General features: G+C 37.8%; 1 protein-coding gene and 1 non-coding gene across 3 annotated transcripts; both read right to left on the reverse strand.

The window, feature by feature from the left end:
* Positions 1 to 10,748: 10,748 nt before the first annotated feature.
* LOC140803708 (anaphase-promoting complex subunit 13-like) lies at positions 10,749 to 12,752 on the reverse strand. Of its 2 annotated transcripts, XM_073159600.1 has the most exons (4): positions 12,601 to 12,752; positions 12,375 to 12,517; positions 12,196 to 12,249; positions 10,749 to 10,960 (listed from the first exon to the last, which is right to left on the reverse strand). In XM_073159600.1, exons 2-4 carry the CDS (start codon positions 12,448 to 12,450, stop codon positions 10,899 to 10,901), a joined length of 192 nt encoding a protein of 63 aa, XP_073015701.1. In that variant the 5' UTR covers positions 12,451 to 12,517; positions 12,601 to 12,752; the 3' UTR covers positions 10,749 to 10,898. The 2 variants fall into 2 exon arrangements, with proteins under 2 accessions (XP_073015701.1, XP_073015702.1); XM_073159601.1 differs by lacking the exon at positions 12,601 to 12,752 and having other exon boundaries at positions 12,375 to 12,594.
* Positions 12,753 to 18,683: 5,931 nt separating this feature from the next.
* On the reverse strand, positions 18,684 to 18,789 carry LOC140804081 (small nucleolar RNA R71). The gene has a single exon (XR_012112040.1). It is a non-coding gene; the product is annotated as a small nucleolar RNA R71 (small nucleolar RNA).
* Between the last annotated feature and the right edge of the window lie 6,805 nt (positions 18,790 to 25,594).

Consider the following 25,594-nt stretch of genomic DNA (forward strand, 5'->3'; position numbering starts at 1 on the left):
CCTCTTCAACTTCTTCTTCCTTTTCTGGATCCTCTTCAGGTTCTTCTTCATGGTCGGCTATTACTGCTTGTAGATGTTCAATATTACCATGCAGAACTACATTCTGGTCGCTAAGAACTTCAACAGTACCCTGCAACTCATGAATTTGAGCATCAGTCTGCTCACTATACTGATTGTACTGGTGCACGAGTTGATGATTTTGATCCTTGAGTATTTGGATCTTCTCGAGTAGTGTATCACGTAACTCGATAAATTCTACCACAGTCTCTTGGGATTTTTCAAACTCCTCTTGAGTCTTCCTATTCCTCTCTTCTGCTTCATGCATATAGTGAGCATAACGTTGAACATCACCCTCTAAGTGCTCTGCTCGACGCTCTAGCTCATCTTTGTCCAACTCTAGACAATAGTTATGTTGCTTGAGTTTCTCTAGCTTCCTTTCTAGGCTCTTAATGTAGCTACTCTGGTCAGCCATATCCTACATCAAAAAACATGAGATTCAAAGTTCAGAAATGGTCTCAAGAATATAGGTCGAGTTATAGACAAATACTGGAATGAACAGAATCAGTACTGCCTATACAATTAACAGAAGAAATAGCTCAAAAATTTTCGGTCTCAAAATGGTGTGAAAATTTTACTAAAAATCCTTCACATCAAGAACATGAATGGTACCAAGTTTGGTGCAAAAATACTAAGTCAATTGAAAATGAAAATTCCTCAAAGTTTCAAAATTTTGGAAAATTTTACGGAAATGATGATATCACTATCTAAACGATGGATTTTGGGCTTCGTCGGTGGTGCTAGAATGATAAGCTGTTCGATGTTAGGTTCTCCTCGTCGAGAGCTTTCCAACGCCTACTTTTAATGGTAAAAATTCCTCCTGGTTCAAAAGTTATGGCCGTTTGAAGTTTGCGCGAAAAACACCTCAACTTTTATGCCATTTTGCGAGGTCTACTGCATTTGCTTGCTGGAATACACTGTCTACTGCAATTCTGATGCTACTGCAACCAGTCTGCTGCTTTTCCAGCATTGTCTGCTGCATTCCGAGTCTACTGACCCAGTCTTCTGCATTCAGACCTACTGGTTTCCTTCTACTGGTTCTGGTTTCAGACTACTGGTCTTATCCTGCTGTTTTTTTCGTCTACTGGTTTTGGCCTACTGAATTTTTTTTTTTTTAAACTCGTTTCAGTAGTCTATTACAGTAGCTTATTATTTTCAGTAGTCTATTCCCAAGATTTATTTTCAGTAATTTTCAGAACCTATTTTCAGAAGTCTATAAGAACTCATTATTTCTAGTTCCTCCTCCCCAGATTATGAAACCCGGTTCTGCTCTGATACCACTTCAATGTCACGCCCCGGGACGGGGGTGGGTTGATACTGGCGTTTCTCTCAAATATTACATTCGAAAACAACAAGCCTCAGAAGTACAGAATCTCATAAACCAGTCTTTTATTCATAATACGAAATAAATCAATTGTCTGTTACAACTCGAATACTGATGTTTTACAGCGGAAATGTAAAACCAAATATTACAGTATCTTAACAGATGCAGCGGAATAAAAATAAACATAAACCGAGAACAACAGTCTTCTTCACCAGCCCCAGAACTGGATCTGTTCCTCTTCCTCTAACATTTCTTCAGTACTCTTATCTGAGATGAGTTTGGTGGGTGAGTGATATTATTGTCACTCAGTAAGCAGGAGCGGGAATAACTCCCAGTTTTCGAAAATCATTTTAATACAGAACAGTATTTCAAGAATATACAGAAACTCTTACTTTCAGAACAGGAATCAGTATTCAGAAATCAGTAATCAGTAATCAGTATTCAGTAATCAGTAATCAGAAGTTTAACAAGTAAGCACTGAGCACGTTCGTGAATTTCATGGCTAAACTGATATCAGTCCCCTATATGTTCTCTCCTCTAAGGGGTGAGGCCAGTAATCAGTAATCAGAATTCAGTAATGTTCAGAATATATATTCCTACCATTAGTTCACCAAGTTTCAGTGCTTCAAAATCAGATATCAGAAATCGAGAATATACTTTGCTTTGAAACAGAAATCATCAAACGGGTTTTCAAGATATTTATACATAAGCCCACTTACTTGATTTGCTATAAAGTTTCAGTTGAAGTCTACTGGAATTTAGCTGCTCTCGCTACTGGATTTTGCTGCTTGACAAAGGCACTATCTCTTAACTCGAAATTTAAGTGATACTCTCAAATCTTGTGTAACCCATTTCAGAGACTTGAGGTGCTATTTATAGGTCACAATCTGACTGTTAGGCTCACTATTAATGGCCATAATCTGCCATTAACAATCTTTATTCCGTTTAAATGCTTCAGTTACAAGTCATGGCTGAATTGGTAACTGTCTGCTGCTTCTTTGCTCTTCTGCTTTCTCGCTCTTCTGCTGCTGGATTCTGTCTGCTGGAAAATACATGTCTGCTGGAAAATATAAACTTCTGAAATATTAGCTTGATGCTGGAATTGCTAGCTTCTGCTGGAATTTTCATTTGCTACTGAAGTTCCTAGCTGCTGAAAATACGGGTTCTCACAGACAACATAATAAAAAATATAAAATGTGAAAAATACCGGATATAAAATGTTATCCTTTTTTTGTCTGTAGTGTTAATTTGAAAAAATATAGTGGACTCTTCATGTTCCTGCACAGAGTATGTCTCTTGTGAGACGATCTCACAAATCTTTTATATGTGAAACGGGTCAACTCTACCGATATTCACAATAAAAAGTAATACTTTTAATATAAAAGTATTACTTTTAATATAAAAAGTAATATTTTTTCATTGATGACCCAAATAAAAGATCCGTCTCACAAAATACTATCTGTGAGACTGTCTCACATAAGTTTTTGCCTCCTGCACATAAGTTCATACATTATTATTTCGTCCTTGATCAAAAGAAACTTAAAATGGGGAATTATAGTTGCATTAATTAAGATTGATGTGAATTCGTTGTATTTGACATATACGGTAATGGATCTATCACTTTAGGCATAGTTTTGGTACACGGGATAAGGGAGAAATTGATAAATAATCCTCCTTATCCCACGTTTGATACCTTTTTAGAAAGCCCTTGATAAATAACTTTATATAAGGATAAAATATCTCTTTATTAGGTGTGATAATTTTAATCTAATGATGCAAACACCGCAAAAGACTTAATTATCCTCAATTTATAAAAATCTTAAACCCTATTATTCTCTCATTTCACTTGTAGGTAGAAATTAAAATCAAATAAATATTTTTATTATTTTTATATAATATATAATGTGATAATTATATAAATGAATTCGAGATAATTATATAAATGTTTTGTATAAATCTCAATAAAATTATTAGTATCACTCGATTAACCTTTAAAATTGATATTTGACTCGACTCGCAAAATCAAGGGATCAATTATCATATTATATAATATATAAAAATAAGTAAAAATAAATAAATCATACAAGCACTGTCGACGCATGAACATATAAGAAATATGAACTCAAGCAACAACTTTGAAATTATAAAATTTATTATGATAAGGTTAATTTTGTCATTACAATCTAATATATAAAATTTAACCACTCTTATTAAAATCATACCAAACATTAAATATAATATCATACGTCTTCTTTATCTTTAGCTTATCCTTATATTATATATTACATGTTTATCATATCATGTATACCAACTTATGCCTTAGATTAGAGCTCGCACCACACTCTTCGTGTCAACTTGTCCCGTCATAGCGTTGAGTTACTAATTTAGTGGCCGTTGTCCTAGACGGGCCAGCCCATTTGGGGTGCAAGTTAGGACGAGACGGAACAATCATAAGTTTTTTTTTAAAAATAATTTTTATTATATAATTTCAATAATATATATATATATATATATATATATATATATATATATATATATATATAGTTGTGTATTGAAATTATCGATGGAATGTTGATGACTTTTGAATGATTTTTATTGTTCATAGTGATTTACTACTCACTACAAAAAAAAAATATATATTCGTGACGGTTTATGAAACCGTCGCTATAAATAGCGACGGTTTTAAACAAACCATTGCTATTTAAAAAATTGAGACGTTTTTAATAAAATTGTCGCTAAATATAACGACAGGTAATAAAATTGTCGCAAATTGTTTACAACCATTGCAAATTGGCGAAGGTTTTTGTTAAAACGTTGCTACACTTAGCGGTTTTAAGAAAACCGTCGCTAGATGTAAGAAAAACCGTCGCCAAATCAGATCGGCGACAGTTTTGCTTACACCATCGCTAATAGCAACGGTTTGATTCAAAGCGTCGCTTCGCATTTCCCGGCCATTTCACTCCACACCCTTCACACTTGCGTTTAATTTTTCTCCTATGAACGATTTTAGTTTCAATTTGGGGTAAGGTTTTTGCGTTTCAATTCTTGGAAATTGATTTCTTGAGTGTTGGTATATATCATGAATGTTGTTAGCTTGTAGTGCAGGTCGTTTTCCACCTGATTTTTTTGCACGTGCACAGTGCTCTGACGTCTTCTACGATCAGATTGTGAGGTTTTTTTTATATAGATTTATACATAATTTAATTTGTTTTTATTGCATTTTATTTTGAAATTAAATAATATATATTAAATGTTTAAATTTTTATTAAAATATTATATAATTTAGTTTATATCAATTATCAACATTAAAATTATTAAATTTATCTACTTATGTTGTGGAATTTTAATTTTAGTTAATGAGCAAATGATAGCGATTAAGTGAAATACATCTTATTTATTCTTTTGTAGGATAAAATGGATAACAATAGAAATTGGATGTATCGTCGTTTGGAGAATGGATTTCTAACAGCTGAATATTGTGTTGATGTAGAGTCGTTTGTAACATTTGCACTTAGTTATCTTGAGTGTTTATTAAATGAAAATATTCGTTGTCCTTGCAATTGAAAAAATGTCAGAACAAAATATATTTAGATGTACCGTCAAGATATATCTCGGTCGTTATGGATTTGTACCGGGTTACTACAATTGGTTTTTTCATGGAGAGGAATACATTAATCCGTCATATCCTAATCTTTGTATGGAAGTTTCTTCATCATCTTCGTTTCGTGTTGCACCTCCAATTGCTCAAACTACATTTCCGGATTTTTTTGATACTATTGAAGAAAATGTTAACTTTGGTTTTTTCAATTATATTGTTCTTCATAGATTATTTACAAATTTAATGAGTTGAGTAGATTAATTTTCAAAATATGTACAAATAAAAAATAAAACAACACATTTTTTAATTTAAAAAAAATTAAAAAAACAAATTAGCTACGGATTTTCAAAAAACCGTCGCTAATTTAGCAACAGAGTTAGTTTAAAAACGTCGCTAATGAAAGCATGGGAGGAATGGGATTCAAAGATTTTCCACTTTTTAATAAATCCCTCATTGCCAAACAAATTTGGAGGTTGATCCAGAATCCAAATAGTTTGTTTGCAAGAGTGCTAAAGGGGCGATACCATCGTCATGGAGACATTATGGAAGCACAACTGGGAAGCAAACCTTCTTTTATATGGAGATCCTTTATATGGGGTCGCGAATTACTTCTAGAAGGACTGTATTGGAAGATTGGAGATGGTAAACATATAAGGGTGTTTCACCATCGATGGGTGGACGACCTTGCTGAACCGATCCCTTTTTCAAGTGCCGAACTTTCCCTGGATGCACGTGTTGCTGATTTAATCACAGGAAATGAGTGGAACACAAGTAAGATCATCCGAAACTTCATGCCATATGTTCAGCAGATGATTACTACCATGCCAGTGCCCTCATTCAGTAACCCTGATGCTCGGTATTGGAAGTTTGACTCTAAAGGTCGCTACTCCGTTAAAGGAGGATATCAAAAAACAATTGGGTTCTATGATAGTCCAAAAAACCAGTCCAGAAATATGCTCGAAGGATGGTGGAAATTTATTTGGTCGATCTCGGTGCCTCCGAAAGTCCGCATTTTTTGGTGAAGACTATCCAAGGACTTAATTCCAACAGCCTCCAATCTGAAAATGCACCACATACCAACCGCAGAAACATGTCATTACTGTGGCTTCGGAAAAGAATCCACGATTCATGCTCTCTTTACCTGTCACCAAAGCAGAGAGGTATGGAAACAAACAACCTACTGGTCCTGGATAAAGAAGATAACAAATGCACCCACTCTAGAAATCTGTTTGTGGCTGAAATGGACTCTAACCAAGACAGACTTTGAGAATTTAGCAGTATATACATGGTCCTTTTGGAAGGAAAGGCAGACTGCATATCATGGAAAACTATCGGCCATCTCAGGAATGGACATACATTGGGCGCTTGGGTGGCTTAAAGACTACAAGCAAGCGCAGAAATCCCTACACGTGACAACACAACCAGAGCCTCAGAACTCTGCCGCTTATGGAAAACCACTGGAAATTGAATGTTGATGCATGTTTCAATCTTAACTCTCAATCATTCGGCATTGCAGGTATTGTTTAGGGGTCTAACGGGGAGGCCATCCTGGCTTTTGGTCGACAGATCAACCAACCACCGTCAGTACTTGGGGCAGAGCTTCTAGCTATCAAATATGGAATTCTAGAACTCAAGGAACCTCACTTCGGTAACCATAGAACTGAATCCCTTCTCTCAAAGCAAGCAGTCTTTGGTGAGGAGGATTACCTAGATTACGAAGGAATATGGATTTCTGAAATCAAAGAGATGATGAAAAGCGTAGCAGTGGATAATCTTGTCCATGTTAGAAGATCGGCTAATGTAATTGCTAACGCGTTAGCTTCTTTTCTTCTTCCTCTCCTACACCATTTAGTTGGGTGAATGGTGAGTTTCCAACTTGGTTGACTAAGCTTGTAAACTCGTAAACATTTCTCTCCTTTGATTTGTATAAATTACAAGCTCTTATAAAAAAAAAACGTCGCTAATGTAGCGACGATTATTTTAGGTATTTGATAGTATCCTTAGTAAGACTCTAAGAAACACAAGAGCTCATGTCTCGTAGTAGAGTCAACTAGCTGGTCGATTCGAGGAAGGGGGTAATAGTCCTTGGGACAAGCACAGTTGAGGTCCCGAAAATCTACACACATCCTCCACTTTGTCAAAGGTTTGAGTACCAGAAAATATTAGATAGTCAGCTTGGAAATCACACCTCTTGAAAGTGTCCGGCCTTCAGTAGTTCCTCTACTTGTTCTCATATAACTACGTTTTTCCTGGTCCAAAGTATCTTTTATTTGGACCATTGGTTGGCAATTACCCAACACATTCAGTATGTGTTACATGATTTATAGTACGACCCCCATAAGATCGAAGGCCGACCAGAAAAAAGGTGTCTTAATTTTTCTCCAAACATTTGAGTAGCCGACCCTGGAGTGGCTCGACTAGAGTTTTAAAAATCCTGACCGCATTGGATGGTGGAATTATGAAAAATTTCTCAAAATCTTCTTTAGTGGTGACTCGGGCAACCTCCCCGATTAAATTCAAATGGTCATATATTCTTGTTGTGTAGGCTAGAGCACTTCCGATCCAGTTTCTAATCACGTGCCTTTTCTCATGTTATAATCACACGTTTAAATTCAAAGCGGTCCCCAAAGTCAGCATAACTACGTGCCTTTTCTCACGTTATAATCACACACAATGGCCCAAAAAAGAAGTGATGTAGGTTGAGTTGAACTCGAGATGGGATATACCTCAACTCATTTAGTGATGTTGACAATAGCTACAAGCATGGGGTATTAAAAGATTTTTCCTTTTCATTTCATGGTAAATTTAAGCGGCGAGGCTTTACTTTTATTTTACCACATCCTTTATTGTTTTCTTTGCTTTGTTATATTTTCCCATGTCAGTGTACATCTAAAATCTTTCGAAGAAACCTTACCAAACAGACATACATGAGAGAAGGTCTAACGCCAATCTTTTCAGAAATAATATCAGGTCAAAAGATCAAGAAAACAACCAATTTATCAACAAGTCATTCTCTTACCATGAAACAAGAATCAACTGATTGTCCAGGCTCCACATATGAGGCCGATGTAGGAAAATCCAATTTGAAAAACTTACCCACAAAATTCTTCTGGGACATTTCATGATTAACAGTCTCACAGTATTTTGCAGCTGGTCATGTAACCGCGATATCTCCTTTATTTTGATTCAATTATTGAGACAGAAGCTTTCAGCTTCATCTGAAGCTTGACCTCTTCGAACTGCTTCAGCAACAAACGTGCTGACTAAAACTTCCTGGGAAAACAGATCGATCATATTGTCAAACTGTGTGCTACCACTAGTAGATGGCGGGTCTAGGAAATGTTAACCCAGCCTTATGCATACGGCTACTGATCTGCTCCCACTGACGTCAAGTTAAAGTCATATTTTCCTGCATTTTTTCTCCTTCAATTTCCTCAATAAGAACAAGCCCAAAGGCATTCAGTTCTAGAATCATAAGATCTTGAAATAGACACATCAGAGGAGAAATCTGTGAATCAGAATCAAGTATTACTGTTAGAAATCACATCTAATCCAGATGAGAATGAAACGTAGGTAATCTTCCTCTCCAGCCACGTAATTCAAGAGTTCAAAACTATGCAGTTTAGAGTTATGGCACAAAGTCTCTGAAATGAATATGGATATTAAGCAGAAACTATTGTGAAATTTAACCATGTAAACATCTTTATACATTTTAAAGATCGGGACTTTCGCCTTGTATGTGTATATTTGTCGATATAGTCAACGTTATACAGTTGCTTTGAAAATTTTGCCACGATTGAATGCATTAATTCATACTTCGTAGATGTTGGCATCAAAATCAAACAAAACAATATTTGTGCCAACCACGAAATAGTTCAAATAAAATTAAACAAAAAGAACTCCTTCCCAAGATTCAATTGAGAATATCCCACTAAGTCGAAAACATTCACATAATGCCTAAACATATTCTAATCAACTGGACATTGCTTCATAATAATTTTACCCACTTTGAAAACAGCCTGCTGTCAGATCTATCAACAAACACACTTCATAAATGGAGAAAAATAGGAAAGACAATTTCATGTATCTTGGAGCAAAAATTGCATTAAATTATTTCCAAATTCTGGAATAAAAAAGATTACCATCATTTGAATCGAAGAATTCCCTTTAAGAAGAAGCAAAGCTACAGCTCTCAATTTGCTTCTTTCCATTGTGGTTCTTCTCCTCCTCACCCTGATATCCACTCATGCTTCATCCTCATCAATATCAAAAGTTTCCAACTTTTCATCACCCGGAAAATACTCGCCCACCTCCTCCTCCTCCGAGCATAGATATCCATCCACCTCCATTTCTTGAATCCAAACCCACCACTTCAGCCTCACCACATCTCTTCCACTCATTTCCTCGGCTGGTTGACTACGTAAGGAGAAGGTGAGCAATACACGTACACACACACACATTTTGTAATTTCTTTTTGCTGAAACTAGCAATCCAAATTATTTGGTCATACTCCGACCACCAGTAGCTCATTTCAAATATCGTGGATGAAATTTACATGATTTATAAGAAGTTTATGTAGCCCTCAAACCATCCTCCATCTCTTGGAACAGGTTTTGTAGACCAAAGGAAGATGGGGGCATGGGGCTAAGAATTAATTGGCTCAGAACAATTATTTGATTGCAAAACGTTATGGAAGATTCATATGAAGAAGGATAGCATGTGGGTGAAATGGGTGAATGAGATCCATGTATGGTTTGGTAGTGTTTGAGAATGGAATTGGAAGAAAGGTGAGTCTCCTTTGATTAAACAAATTCTGAGAATTCGAGATGTTCTTCTACTTAGACAACCCTCGACTCACAGTGCAGGGAAGCTGTTGGAGTGGGTTCGGATGTCATGGTGGTCTTGCTCGATATTATGAATTCTTTGTTCAAAAAGGACGACGGCCATGGAAATCTGTCATTTGGAAACATTGCATACTCCCCAAACATCGTTTTGGCATGTGGTTGTTTGCACACGGTAAATTCTTGACTAAGGATAGACAATTCTATATGGAGAACAAGATGTGTGTACTTTGTAATAACAGTGAGAAATCAGCTGATCATCTATTTTGCTTGTGTTGTATCAAAGAGAATCTGGAATGGCATCAAAGAATGGCTAGGCATGAGTAAAATCATGGGATCTGCAACATGCGTTCTGAAAGCTTGCTGAGGTGTCTACAGAAGTAATTCTGCATTGTCTAAGTTCAGTTGCAGTGGCAGCATGTGTCTACAACACTTGGAATGCATGCAATCAAGCTCTTTTTGAAGAAGAAATGTCGTGCTATGAGGATATCATTATGAAAATCAAGATTCTTACTGTTCAATGTTCGCCAAATCATCTGGATATAAGCTCTTATTGAATTATTATTATTATTTATGTTTGTGTGTGTATATGATCGTCTTTGCTTGTTTCTAGAACCGGGGTATGACCCGTGTAATTGGTGATGGTATCATTGGTTATATTGGTTCGATACTTGTTATCTCATAGGGATGTCCAATGTACTTGTACATAACTCTTTTTACCTTATTTTAATTAATGTTATTCACTAAAAAAGAACTGAAATGATAAAAAATCCAATCAGAACTTCAGTTCATTTGAGTTAGATTCAAGTTCGAATCACCATATTTTAGGCTTGAACTGTTGAACATGGTTTGAACAATTATTTACACTTAGCTCAACCCAATTGAGCTTGTCAAACAAGCCAAATTGAGCACAAACAAGGCATGAAGATCAAAATTGAATCAATTAAACAAAACAATCACATTATTGCTATCGAAAGGTACAATTTTTCCAACATGGTTCAAATATCTAAATATAAAGACAACAACATTACTACAGTCACCATAATGTAACCAAGTAGTACCCTCCTTGGTTGGAACTTCATTGGTTGCCCAAAGCAAGATCATGCCAAGTATCTGTCTCAACTTGTTGAGTCTCCTGATCTAAGAAACAATCAAATACAACATACACAAAAGTAAATCAATCTTGGATATCACGTAAATGAAGATCAAGTACAAACAAAATATTAGGTAAGAATAAAGTGATGGCGTGAGAAAAACATTATATTATTCACTTAAAGAAAACATAAATTTGCATGCAGATGAAGAGTTCAAAGATTGGAATTTTATTCCCAAGTCCCCCTGGAATTCGGAATTTCCCCAGATTAAATCTTCATCATTTGTAAGAAGAAAAAAAAGAAAATGATATATTTTCGCGTTAAAATTCAAGAAAAGGAAATCCAATGCAAGGATTTGGATTGTAACAACACAAAAGCACACCTAATTTGTGTTAGACATTCACACTTTAATCATATAATGAGTCATGCCACAGAGCTACAAAACCATGGTAAAAACAGCAGAGGAGGCTATACAGCTAGGATGATAAACATGCAATAAAAACTACAACATTCTTCAGAAGTAACTCAAAGCAAACTACAGACAATGATTTGTCAGTCAAATTCTCAATTATGACTAAGGTCAATATAACTTTAACAATAACTAACTTAACAAACGAATTTCCGAACAAAAAAGCATCTACTACTCAAGGATTTGCCCACATAAAATTCAAATTAGACGTGTGACAATAATGCTTTAGTTTTGGGCTCAAGCTGATCTAAATCAAATTGAATAAACTAACAATTACCTGTTTTTTTTAGTAGTTCGATTATATTATAAATATATCAAGGTCACCAACCATAAAACTTAAAGCTAGATAGTTGGCTCAATTTCCTCCTTGGACGTACTTTGACTAGAGGATATTGGTTTATGATTTAACTCAATGCCCTAACGAAAGGTGCTCTCAACATCCTCTTTGAATCTTTCTTCAGATAAAAAACCAGGCTGAACTGTGGCATTTAAGCTGACAAGAAATAAGAACAGTGACAAAAAAATGGTGTTATTTGAAAAATACACAAATACATTCACTAGCCTTGAACTCGTTCTAGTCATCCTACATTTCAAGCCCTTTTGGAAATGATCCGACCACCAACCATTCCATGTGACTTCCATCATCCTTTCATAGAGTCTATCCCGAATAAACTATACTAGAAACATGTTGACAAATGCAGCTTCAATGGCAAAAACAGATTCAAGGACATATATTTCAAATGATAGTGATTTCCCTGGTAATATTAGCATCATTTCAAGGAAATTTATTCAAAATTTGAAAACGAACATACTCGAATCCTCAGTATCATCGGTCCTCGAAGCAAGTATTGGAGGCAGAGGAAGATCTGAAGAGACAAAGGAATCGAAAAAATCAAAAAATCCTTCAATACATCAATACTCAAAAGGGTATGACATTTTAAACAACAAAATTCAAATTTTATCCTAACCCAAGTTCCCATAGAAGAATTACCATCATCAGGCAGAGTGTCTCTCATCCATTCCTCATCCACAATATCAATCAGGACTCCCAAGCTTAGTTCTGCCATTGTATGATTCTTCCGTCCGAAACGAACAGTCGACAGCTTAAAATTCACAGTTGAGGTCCCAATCCACCTAAAGAAAGATATTAATCCAAAGGTTCAACGGTAAAATCAATTGATGTAGAATGTAATGGAGCGTAAAATTCCTCATCTCACCGTCGATACTTCGATTGAATGCAGAGAAATCGAACTCGCCTAAATGTTTGGAAGTTGGTGTAGCGTTGGGTTGGGCTTTATGGGTTTCGGGCTTTCGTCTGACGGACCTTTTATTTAATTATTCGGACAAAATGAGGGATATTTAAGGACCTTTTTCCCTAGAGTTCAACTCACATTTACTTTATATTTTTGTAAAGTAAATTTTTTCTAAAATTTTAATATGTCACAAGGCATATAAAAATATTTTTTTTATAAAATTTTCATATGTCAACGGTAAAATTCTATAAAAACATAAAATTTTAATTGATTTTTAACGACTTTTTTACATTATTCATATCCTCTCAAAAGACGTCGTCATTGCCACGGAATATGCTCCGGAGAGAGGTTATGCCGGAAAAATTATGATGTCTAAATTGTTCGTCAGTGCAGATATGTACCATCATTATGCTCGACACATATGCAGTTCAGCTCGCTCTATAGCAAATCAGCAAGGATTATATTGCCTCGCCAGACCAAATCAAAGGTATAACTTTTGATATCATCAATTGGTTTCAAATGTAGGGAAAAAAAAAATTTAAAAAAAAGAAGAAGAGGGAGTGAACCTATAAAATGAAAAATCAAGGAAGCACCAGCCAAAATCTAAATCAAAGAAACAATTATCAAGAAAATCAAAAGAATAATCCACCTCCACCACCACCTCCCTTCGATATTTCACAGCCAACTGATTACATCAACAATGGAATAAGTGTTGGCACAAAGAAGAGAAAACAAACCGCCCAAAATCCTCCCCTGAACTGAAACAAAGTCACAGAACATATGAGAAGACTGTGATAAGAGTTTCATCGTGTGCGCGATCCTCGGGGAGGCCCTCTTCCTCCGCCCCCTCGAGTTGTTCGTTTCACAGCAGGTCCTAGCTACCGAGCTCCCCCAACACTTTAGGTTTCCTAATATAGGGGAGTACAATGGAAAAAGAGATCTAGAAAAGCACATTTCCTAATTTGAGAATGATGTCCTGTTACACAAGTACGTTGACCCCATCAAGTGTCAGTGTCAGATCTTTCTCAACACTTTGGCAGGAGCAGCCCAACAGTGGTTAACCTGATCGAATGGTTAACCTGATCGAATCAGTAAGAATCCAGACATTCCAAGACTTCAGCAAAATCTTTCTGCACAGATTCTCAAGTAGAGAAGAAGCCGCTGACTGCTTTGAGTCTATTCGGCATGATACAAGAAGAGAGAGAAATTTTGAGGGATTATATATTACGGATTCAATGCTTGTGTGGTCGAAGTCCCTTTCACGACACCATATTTACTAATTAGCACACTCACTCAGGGCTTAAAACTTGAGGATATTTTTAAGTCAATGGTGACCGGACATTCCACGACTAGTAGAATCTTTCTGCATGCACATATTCGCAAGCAACAAGAAGCAGCCATTGACCGCTTTGAGTCTATTCTGCATGAGACAACAAGAGAAAGAAATCTTGATGGATTATATTCACATATTCAATGCTAGGGTGGTCGAAGTCCCTTCCACGACCCCAAATTTACTGATTAGCACTTTCATCCAAGGATTAAGACCTGAGGATATTTTTAAGTCACTGGTGAAAAAGCCACCTACCAATTTCGATGACTTATTAACAAAAGCTGAAAAAACATCAACATGAATGAGGCCCAGACTTAGAAAGTATCTTGGATATTTTTTTATTCTAGTTGCTCAGTTAATGTTTTATTCAAATATGTTATGAACCAAATGGACTTGGCAGAATACAAGATGGAACCGTAGCCACTGCCTTGTTTGGATTCACGAGGCATGATGTTAATATGTGGGATCGATAAATCTGCCTCTCTCTAGGAGGATGAGATACAAGGAAGACCCGAATTGTAAGTTTAATTGTTGTGGAAACACCTTATTCTTATAATTTCATACTTGGCCATGGTCACTTTTATGACAGTAGCTTATGCACTTCACCAAAAGCAAACTTTCCAGTTGGAAGAGTAGTGGGAAAAGTTAGGGGTGATCAGAAAATGGATCGGAAGTGCTCTAGCCTACACAACGAGAATATGACCATTTGAATTTAATCGCGGAGGTTGCCCGAGTTACCACTAAAGATGATTTTAAGAAATTTTTCATAATTTCCCTATCCAATGCGGTCAGGATTTTTAAAACTCTAGTCGAGCCACTCCAGGGTCGGCTACTCAAATGTTTGGAGAAAAATAAAGACACCTTTTTTTTCTGGTCGGCCTTCGATCTTATGGGGGTAGTATTATAAATCATGTAACACATACTGAATGTGTTGGGTAATTGCCAACCAATGGTCCAACAGGGGCGGATCCAGAATGATATGTTTGGGGGGGCCGGTCTACCTCAATTCATGAACGACAGAAAAAATTCCAAGAATCTCGTCTTTCCTTCCGAAGTGTCTCCAAACTCGCGTCCCACAATATTTCACTCTTCAGTCGACAATATAACAGATGTTTTGCAAAAAGTTACGTTAGGTTATTATTTCAAATGGATGTCAGCGTATAAGAAGAATAGAACACGGGATCATATGTGTAAACCTCGAAAGTCTTTAACCATTAGACTAATTATAAATACTTTAAATTTTAATGGGTCAAATAATACATATACTAAATAATAAAATATATTTTATATAATAATAATTTTTTAAAAAAAATTCAGGGGGGCCGTGGCCCCCTCTTGCCCTACACTGAATCCGCCCCTAGGTCCAAGTACTGTTACCCCCTTCCTCGAATCGACCAGCTAGTTGACTCTACTACGAGACATGAGCTCTTGTGTTTCTTAGAGTCTTACTAAGGATAGTGTCAAATACCTAAAATAACCGTCGCTACATTAGCGACATTTTTAAAATAACTGACGCTAAATTAACGACGGTTTTTTGAAAATCCATCGCTAATTTGTTTTTTTTTAAAATTAAAAAAAAAGTGTTGTTTTCTTTTTAATTGTACATATTTTGAAAATTAATCTACTCAACTCATCAAATTTGTAAATAATCTATGAAAAACAATATAATTGAAAAAACCAAAGTTAACTTTTCTTCAATAGTATCAAAAAAAATCCGGAAATGTAGTTTGAGCAATTGGTGGTGCAACACGAAACGAAGATGATGAAGGAACTTCCATATTAAGATTAGGATATGACAGATTAATGTATTCCTCTCCATGAAAAAACCAATTGTAGTAATCCGGTACAAATCCATAACGACCGAGATGTATTTTGACGGCATTAACTTTTTTTTTACAATATATATAATTTTTTTATAAAATATATATATAAATGACAGGCCCCACAAATAAATAATTAATAAAATTTTTACAAAAATTTGTGTGAGACGGTCTCACGGGTCGTATTTAGTGAGACATATCTCTTATTTGGGTCATCCATAAAAAAAATATTATTTTGTATGCTAAGAGTATTACTTTTTATTTTGAATATTGGTATGGTTGACCAATCTCACAGATAAAGATTCGTGAGATCGTCTAACAAGAGACATACTCTAAACCTGAAGGGAAAAGTGAGTTTGGTTCTTGATCAATTGCAGTTTATCGTGAAATTTTTCTGTTCAAAAGCAGATTAAGCGAAAAAAACAAGAGAAAATCGAGTAAGCATATTCCTTTAAATTTTAATCACAGCGTTTTTAAGTTGTTTTTTTTTTGTCGTTTCTAGCTTGTTTTTATTAGAAATATTTGTTGATGCTACCTAGAATCTTGAATTGAAAGATGAGTCATATTACATTGTTTGGAAGAAATTCTGGCTTTTTTACGTCTTGTTTGTTTTATCTAGTGAAATGAATAAGGATATTTTTTGTCATATCTCAGAGGCTCGGATTAATTGCCTTTTCAAATCACTTATACTTTGGAGATGAATCCTATTATGCAATTTGGTTCTTGTTTTACTTATCATGTGATATGTGTGATTTTTACGTGTTTTATTGCATTAATTTGTGTGTGTTTGCATTGTGCATGCGTACATTTCGTTAACATTTTGTTCATTTTAGAGTAAACATTTGCATGTGATCGTGTCTCACTTGGATGTGACGAAATTCCAGGAAAAATGACCGGAAAAACAAAAATCGGAGCCAAGTGCCAAGTCAAGGAAATAAGGTGCAGAAGAGTTGGCGCTCGGGCGGTGAAATTGTACCGTTCGAGCGCGAGAGGTTAAAGGCCAAGGAGAATTCCAGAGAGGTCGGCGCTCGAGCGGTTGTTTTCTACCGCTCGAGCGCGACCCAGGATCCGAGAAGAGAAAAGTTACAGAAGAATTGGCGCTCGATCGGTAATTCCCTACCATCCGAGCGCGAGAAGCCGCATACCCCAAGTGTTTTACAGAGAGTGTGGCGCTCGAGCGGAAATTCTTTACCGCCCGAGCGCCACCTAATTTTGGCAAGATTTCTTGTCCGATCTTATACCTTATTTTGGAGAAGGGGAGATATGGAAAGGAAGGAGGCACGAATTGGGGGATGATTCAGACTTCATTGAAGACGGCTCGGAGCTTGGGAGAGACTTTTGCGCTTGGATTGAAGATTCGAGGATTTTCGGGCACCGTTCTTCGTGTTTTTCGACAATTCTAGTATTTCTGATTTAGTTTTCATCTTTTAAACATGTTTTGCTGATTTCACTTATGAATATTAGTAGCTAAACTTTAATATTTGTTGGGATTTAAGGGGATCCTACCCCAAACTTTGATATAATTAATTTGCATCTTGATTTCTGATTTGTTCTTGATTATACTATTGTTTTTCTTCGTGTTGTTAGAGCGTAGCTAACTTTAACAACATTTTTATATTGCGAGTGAGTTCGAGAGAATAACTTGTGATAGGAACGAGTAGTATAATCCGTGGATCTACAATTTACATGGACATATGAAATTGGATACGCGCCGATAGTCATAGTCCTTAGGGTCGAAAACTAGGGGATTTAATAGATCGAAATGCGATTCACTCTTGATAAATAATTAAAGGCATTTAATTACTTCATTGAGTAGAATTAGTTTGGCATAACTCGAGAGAGTGTGTTCAATTGAATAGGAAATCCTGTCGGAAGCATATGATCATTATCGAATAAATTAATTAATTAACGAGGGGTAGGTGAACCGATATTCCCAACAAATCCATTTCTTATTGAATTTTATTCAACCATTTTGGATACTATCTCTGATTATTAATTTAGTTTTGAATCCTTTATTATTTGTTTAATTATTTAAGAACAGTAGTGTTAAAACAATCAAATCAATTTTCGTTGCTAAATGTTCAATAATTGAAAATAATAATTGTTAAATACAGTCTCCAGTGGAACGATACTCGTACTCACGTATACTATACTATTACTTGACATCGTGCACTTGCGATTAATTTTGAGCATAAAAAATCATATTTTTATTGAGGATTCCATAGTGCAAGTTTTGCTCGATCAAGTTTTTGGCGCCGTTGTCGGGGACTGTTAATCTACAATTTTATTTTTAGTTATTTTCTTTAGCATTGTTTTATTTTTCTTGAGCTAACACTCCATATTTTATTCCAGATATCTTGCCCAGTGCATGCCAAAGCCACTTGACGTGGAGCTTGAGTTTGATCCTGAAATTGAAAGAACTTTCCGAAGGCGAAGACAACAACAGAGACTTAAAGAACTGATGGAGAGACACGAGCAAGAACGTGAGGAGGAACAACGTGAAAATAGACAAGTTGAGATGCCACGCCACATACCGATGCTAGAGTATGCCCAGCCTTCTTTGGAGGGTGCACGCCCTAGCGTTGTGAGGCCTATCGTGCGGGCAAATCACTTTGAAATCAAGCCAGCTATAATCCAGATGATTCAGAACGCAGTCCAATTTGGAGGAACTGCAGTAGATGACCCAAACACGCACATCGCGGATTTTCTTGAAATTTGCGATACTTTTAAATTCAATGGAGTTTCTGATGTTGCTGTTAGATTGCGTTTGTTTTCTTTCTGTTTACGTGATAAAGCTAAAGCATGATTAAATTGTTTGCCTGTAGGTTCGATCACTACATGGGAAGACATGTCGAAAGCATTTCTCATTAAATACTTTCCTCCATCAAAGACCATGAAGCTGCGGACAGACATTACAACATTTGCTCAATTCGATCAGGAGTCTTTATATGAGGCATGGGAACGCTTCAAGGATCTACTACGAAGATGCCCACATCACGAATTACCACTTGGGTTAGTCGTTCAAACATTTTATTATGGTTTGCTTACTCTTAACCGCACTATGATAGATACTGCTGCGTGTGGGAACTTATTGAGAAAAACTGCGGAAGAAGGATATGAGTTGTTGGAGGAAATGACTGCGAGCAGTTATCATCCTCAATCTGAAAGGAACAACCCGCGGAAAAGTGCAGGTGTTCACCAGGTAACTGACCTTTCTGCTATTACTGCACAACTTGATGTTTTGAACAGGAAAATAGACAGCTTGAATGTGGGTGGCACGGCTATGCGTCTTCAAGAGATATTTTGTGAAAAGTGTGGAGGGGAACACTATATGAAGGACTGTCAAGATGGCAATCCAGTTTATGTGCAAGAAAGGGCACCAATAAATCAAGTAGGGTCCAAAACCGCCCAAGGAATGACCCTTATTCGAACACATACAATCCGGGGTGGAGTCAACACCCAAACTTCTCATGGGGTGGTCAAAACAGCCAGAATAGACCACAAGGAGGACATTCATATGGGAAACAACCGATGTACAGATCTGATCCTCCTAGAGAAGAGAAGTCCAATTTGGAGCAGATGATGTCTAAGTTTATTTCATCCATTGAAAATAGACTTCAAAATCAGGATGCATCGATAAAGGGGCTTGAAAATCAGATTGGTCAGTTAGCGAAGATGTTTGCAAGTAGAGAGCCAGGAACCTTGCCAAGTAACACCGAGACTAATCCAAAAGAGCAAGTGAAGGCCATTGAGTTGAAGAGTGGGAAAGTTTTGGAGTCAAGAGAGAAAGAGAAAACTCAAACATTGGATGAGCAGACTGCGACATCTAAAGGTAAGGCTTCTAACTCTACACTAGCACCTACTGCACAACCTGAAATTGTTATTCCTCCACCTTTCCCTGCAGCATTGAAAAAAACAAAACTAGATGCACAATTCGGTAAGTTTCTTGAGGTATTTAAAAAATTGCATATCAATATTCCTTTCGCCGATGCTTTAATTCAAATGCCTAGTTATGCTAAATTTTTGAAGGACATATTAGCTAATAAGAGGAAGTTGGAGGATCACATGACAGTGAACTTAACTGAAAATTGCTCCGCTTTGGTGCAAAACAAAATCCCACCAAAACTAAAAGACCCAGGGAGTTTCTCTATTCCTTGCATGATTGGTGATGTAGTTTTTCACAAAGCTTTGTGTGATCTTGGTGCAAGTATTAATCTTATGCCTTTGTCTGTGTTCAGGAAACTCGGGTTGGGGGAACCTAAGCCAACGAGGATGTCTTTACAGCTGGCAGAAACATCTGTCAAGTATCCGCGGGGAATTATTGAGGATGTGCTAGTGAAAGTAGATAAATTTATTTTTCCTGCTGATTTCGTGGTGCTAGAAATGGAGGAGGATATAGAGATCCCTTTGATTTTGGGGAGACCATTCCTTGCGACTGGCAAGACCCTGATTGATGTTCAAGAGAGGAAGTTGAGATTGAGAGTGGGGGAGGAAGAGATTACTTTTGATGTCTTTAAGGCACTTAAGCACACTTTGCATTCTGATAGTTGTTTTGGAATTGATGCTTTTGATCCCCTTGAGTCTAACTATGTGCAGGATGCTCTTAGGGATCCTTTGGAGGCCACTATCACTACTGAATTGGGAGAAGAGGAATTGGACGAAGAAAAATCTGAAATAGTGGCATACTTTAATGCCAACCATCTATGGAGAAAGCCAATGATGATGAGGTTAGAGGATTTGGGAGATCGAAAAGACTTGATCCCACATAAGTCAAGCCTGGAGGAGCCACCGACACTCGAGCTCAAACCATTGCCTCCACACCTAAAGTACGTATACCTAGGTGAGCACAACACTTTACCTGTCATTATTTCTGCTGCTTTGACAGATGTGATGGAGAACAAACTGTTGAAAGTCTTGAAAGCGCACAAGAGTGCTTTTGCGTGGAAGGTGGTGGATATCAAAGGAATCAATCCATCAGTCTGCATGCACAAGATCTTGATGGAAGATAAGTACTCACCTCTTGTGCAACCTCAAAGAAGATTAAATCCAAAGATGCAAGAGGTAGTAAAAGCAGACACTATCAAACTCCTTGATGCAGCTATTATCTATCCTATATCTGATAGTGCATGGGTAAGTCCTGTTCAGTGTGTGCCGAAAAAAGGTGGGATTACTGTGATCACAAATGAACAAAATGAGTTAATACTCACTAGGACAATTACGGGATGGCGTGTGTGCATTGATTATAGGAAATTAAATTATGCTACCCGTAAAGATCATTTTCCACTTTCCTTCATTGATCAAATGCTTGAGAGGTTAGCGGGTCATGAGTTTTATTGTTTTTTGGATGGGTATTCAGGGTATAACCAAATTATGATTGCGCTTGAGGACCAAGAGAAAATCACTTTCACTTGTCCTTATGGTACATTTGCTTATAGACGGATGCCCTTTGGTTTGTGTAATGCCCCTGTCACGTTTCAACGATGCATGACCGCTATATTTCATGACATGATAGAAATCTTTCTTGAGATTTTTATGGATGACTTCTCGATTTTCGGCTCTTCTTTTGATGTCTGTTTGCAGAATTTGGAGGTGGTTTTGATGAGATGTGAGGAGACGAATTTGGTGCTTAATTGGGAAAAATGCCATTTTATGGTACAAGAAGGAATAGTAATGGGGCACAAGATATCAGGGAATGGAATGGAGGTGGATAAGGCGAAAATTGAAGTTATCAAGAACTTACCACCTCCGGCATCCATAAAGGGAGTTGGAAGTTTTCTAGGCCACGTCGGTTTTTATCGGCGTTTTATCAAATATTTTTCTAAAATTGCCAAACCTCTATCTTCCTTACTTATGAAAGATGTGCCCTTTGATTTTAATTTCGACTGTTTACAGGCATACGAGAACTTGAAGGAGCGCTTGGTGACGACTCCTGTCTTGGTGGCACCAGATTGGGATCTGCCCTTCGAGGTCATGTGCGATGCCAGTGATACTGCAGTTGGTGCTGTCCTCGGCCAAAGACGGAACAAGGTATTCCACACTATATACTATGCAAGTAAGACTCTAGATGAAGCATAGTTAAATTATGCCACCACTGAAAAAGAGTTACTTGCAGTACTGTTTGCACTTGATAAATTTCATTCATACCTTGTTTTGTCTAAAGTTATTGTTTACACAGACCACTCAGCATTGAAGTATTTACTTGCTAAAAAGAATGCAAAACCACGCCTACTTAGGTGGATTTTACTGTTGCAAGAATTTGATTTAGAAATCAAAGATAAAAAAGGTGTTGAAAATGTGGTCGCAGATCACTTGTCTAGATTAGAAATGATCAGTGATGATTGTGTGAATGATGCTATTAATGATTGGTTCCCTGATGAGCAACTGTTTGAGGTGAAAAATTGTTCATTGTATGCAAATTTTGCAAATTTCCTTGTTACAGGCTCAACCCCCCCAAATTTAACATTTCACCAAAGAAAGAAATTTTTTTCGGACGTGAAATATTATTTTTGGGAGGAACCCTTCTTGTTCAAAATATGTGCAGATTCCATGATAAGAAGGTGTGTTGCAGAGGAGGAGTTTGGTCAAATCCTCAACCATTGCCATGACTGTGATGTAGGTGGTCATTTCGGACCAACAAGGACGGCATCCAAGGTACTTGAATGTGGCTTTTATTGGCCAACCCTCTTTAAAGATGCTCGTTCTTATGTGCTAGCATGTGATAAATGCCAGCGGACAGGTAACATCTCTAACCGTCATGAAATGCCATTGAATAACATCATTGAGTGTGAGGTTTTTGATGTACGTGAGATAGACTTCATGGGACCGTTTCCCAGTTCATTCACGAAAAAAAATATTTTAGTGGCGGTTGACTATGTGTCAAGTGGGTTGAGGCAGAAGCATATGCCACTAATGATGCTCAAGTGGTCCTGAAATTTTTGAAGAAAAATATTTTTAACAGGTTTGGGACACTACGGGCAATCATTAGTGATGGTGGCACTCATTTTTGCAACAAACTCTTTGAAAAACTTTTGAGCAAATACGGTGTCACACACAAGATCTCTACCCCTTATCACCCCCAGACAAGTGGTCAGGTTGAGGTGTCTAATCGAGAAATCAAGCGAATTCTGGAGAAAGTGATGGGTGTCAATAGGAAAGATTGGTCGGTGAGGTTAGAGGATGCTCTTTGGGCTTATAGGACTGCGTTCAAAACACCTATAGGCACAACACCGTGCAGGTTATTGTTTGGTAAAGCATGTCACTTACTTGTAAAGTTAGAGCATCGGACATATTGGGCAACAAAAGCACTAAACTTTAACTTTACTGATGCAGGTGAACGACGTTTGCTTCAACTAGATCAGTTGGAGGAATTCCGAAATCTGGCATATGATCTCGCACTGTCCTACAAAGAAAAGACAAAGAGGGCTCATGACAGGCGAATCATCGAAAGGGAATTCCAAGAAGGTGAAAATGTCCTGCTCTATAACTCCCGATTGAGACTGTTTCCAGGAAAACTGAAGTCACGATGGTCCGGTCCATTCGTGATTTCGAAAGTATACCCATCGGGAGCTATAGAATTGAAAGATGGAAAGGATGGGACATTCACGGTCAATGCTCAACGACTAAAGCATTACATGAGTGGCATAATTGAGCCACAACTTGGAATCACCCGGTTCCAAGACAATTCAAACTGAGACCGGCCGACAGTCTAGCTCTCGACTGTAAATTGAGAACTACCTTTCTTTCCCTTCTCTTGCATTTAATTTGATTTTTCTTTTTTGTCAGTATTTTTTATTTTCTTTTACTGTGTTTTGTTTTTATTTCAAAAAAAAAATAACGAAAATTTCCAGAGAGCTCGACGCTCAGGCGGTAGTTTTGTACCGCTCGAGCGCGACAACTTGTTTCAAACGCCAACTTCCAGAGAGCTCCACGCTCGGGCTGTAATTTTTACCGTTCGAGCGCGAAAAAAAATAATTCCGAAAATTTTTTCCGAGAGGTTACCGCTCGAGCGCGACTGCGTTAAAAAGGCGAAAATCCCTTTACCCTCTTTCATTCTGCACGAAATTTCCTCTCAATCCCTAAGCCTCACTTTCGCCCCTCTCATTTTCTTGCAGGCAATTCCTCTCAAGATCAAGACTTGGGTACCGTGGGTGCACTCCTCCTTGCAAATCAGGCAATTGTTCCCTCTACAACTCCGGCAATTGTTCCCTCTACAACTCCGGTCACCATCTCCATCTTCAACCACCATGGCTCCCAAGACACAAAGAGGTAACCCCGGTTCCTCCTCTTCTTCTTTTTCGTTTGATAGAACACGCTTTGTAAGTGAGGCGGCTCGGGATAGATATAATCATGCAAAGATTCACAGAAACCCCATTCTCGAAAGGGGATTTCGTCGCCAATTTGAGGATAGGTATTTAGAGCCCATTGTGGACTTGGATCGAAGGGGATGGGGAAAATTTAGTGAGCAACCTCAAGCGGCAGTGGTGTCGGTAGTCAGGGAATTCTATGCGAATGCTTGTGAGCGAACTGATGGTAGGGCGTTTGTTAGAGGCAAGCTTGTGCCGTTTGATTCAGCTACGATTAACGCCCTCTTAGAAATAGCGGAGGTTGATGACTCCAACTTCCAGGTGTTGGTGGCTGATCCCAACTACACTGTGATTATCGAGACTCTATGCTATCCGGGTGCGATGTGGAAGCCGTTGGGCGGACCGCCAAGCTGTTTTGAAGATAAATACTTGAAAACTGAATTTGCCATGTGATATTTGTTTGTGGCCCGAAGGATGATGCCGGTCTCGCATAAGAGCGAGGTGCAAAAGGAACAAGCTGTGCTACTTTTTGCTTTGACCCAAGGATACGACATAAATGTGGGCAGACTTATAACTTCTCAGATCATGTTGAGTGCTCACAACAGCCACATCGGGCTTTTCTTTCCGACGATCATATCCGAACTGTGTGCACGGGCTGGGGTACATTTCCGGGATGACAAGGAGTGGCTTCAACCGATGAAGCCAATTTTTCAGGAGGATGAACAGCGAAAAAGGGCAAAACGACGGGTGGACTTCCCCACTCAGGCGGAGGAAGCCGGTGGATCCAGCGCTGCTATCTCTCGTCGTCCACAGCCCCGCAGACGCACTCAGACCGATAAAATGGACGAGAGTCTTGCCTACATGGCTCATAAACAGCAGGTCAACATCAATTTTCAGTCACAATTCACTCATTTAGGCGCCATGATGCGAACCATGCTCATCCACGGGGGCATGGACCCAGGAGCAATACCACCACAACCGCCGTTCATTCCTCCCTACCAATTTCAGTACGACTACCTTCATCAAGGGGATGCGGCGGGAGTGCCACCGCCGGAGCACGACGACGAGGAGCCTTCATCAGGGGAGTTCACTGTTTCCCCTTCCTTGCACTTTGATTTCTTTACCGTTTTCTGTTTTCTTTCTTATCGTTGTTTCAGTCTAGCATGTTTTTAGCTTTCATGTTTAGGAGTCTGCATTTGTGTTTGCATTTCTGTGTCTTGAGTCTTTTGTGCAATGGGGACATTGCACAATTTTAGTATGAGGGGGTCGTTGTCCGTAGTCTTATTTGTTTTCGTTCGTATTTGTCTTGCATGGATGTCAGTTTATGGTGAAACTAGTCAATTGGTAGCCAATGATGATTGTGTGATAAATGAAATGCATGTTAATTAGTCTTATCACTCGTTAGGAATACCCCGGTTTTGTAAGTTTTCATATGAACATAAAAGTGGGTTTTGGTGGTGGTGTGAAGGACAATCGAGTTTAAAATATCTGTGGGAGAAACTGAT

Source organism: Primulina eburnea, chromosome 10 (genome assembly GCF_022965805.1).
Source record: "Primulina eburnea isolate SZY01 chromosome 10, ASM2296580v1, whole genome shotgun sequence".
Taxonomy (NCBI): Eukaryota; Viridiplantae; Streptophyta; class Magnoliopsida; order Lamiales; family Gesneriaceae; genus Primulina; species Primulina eburnea.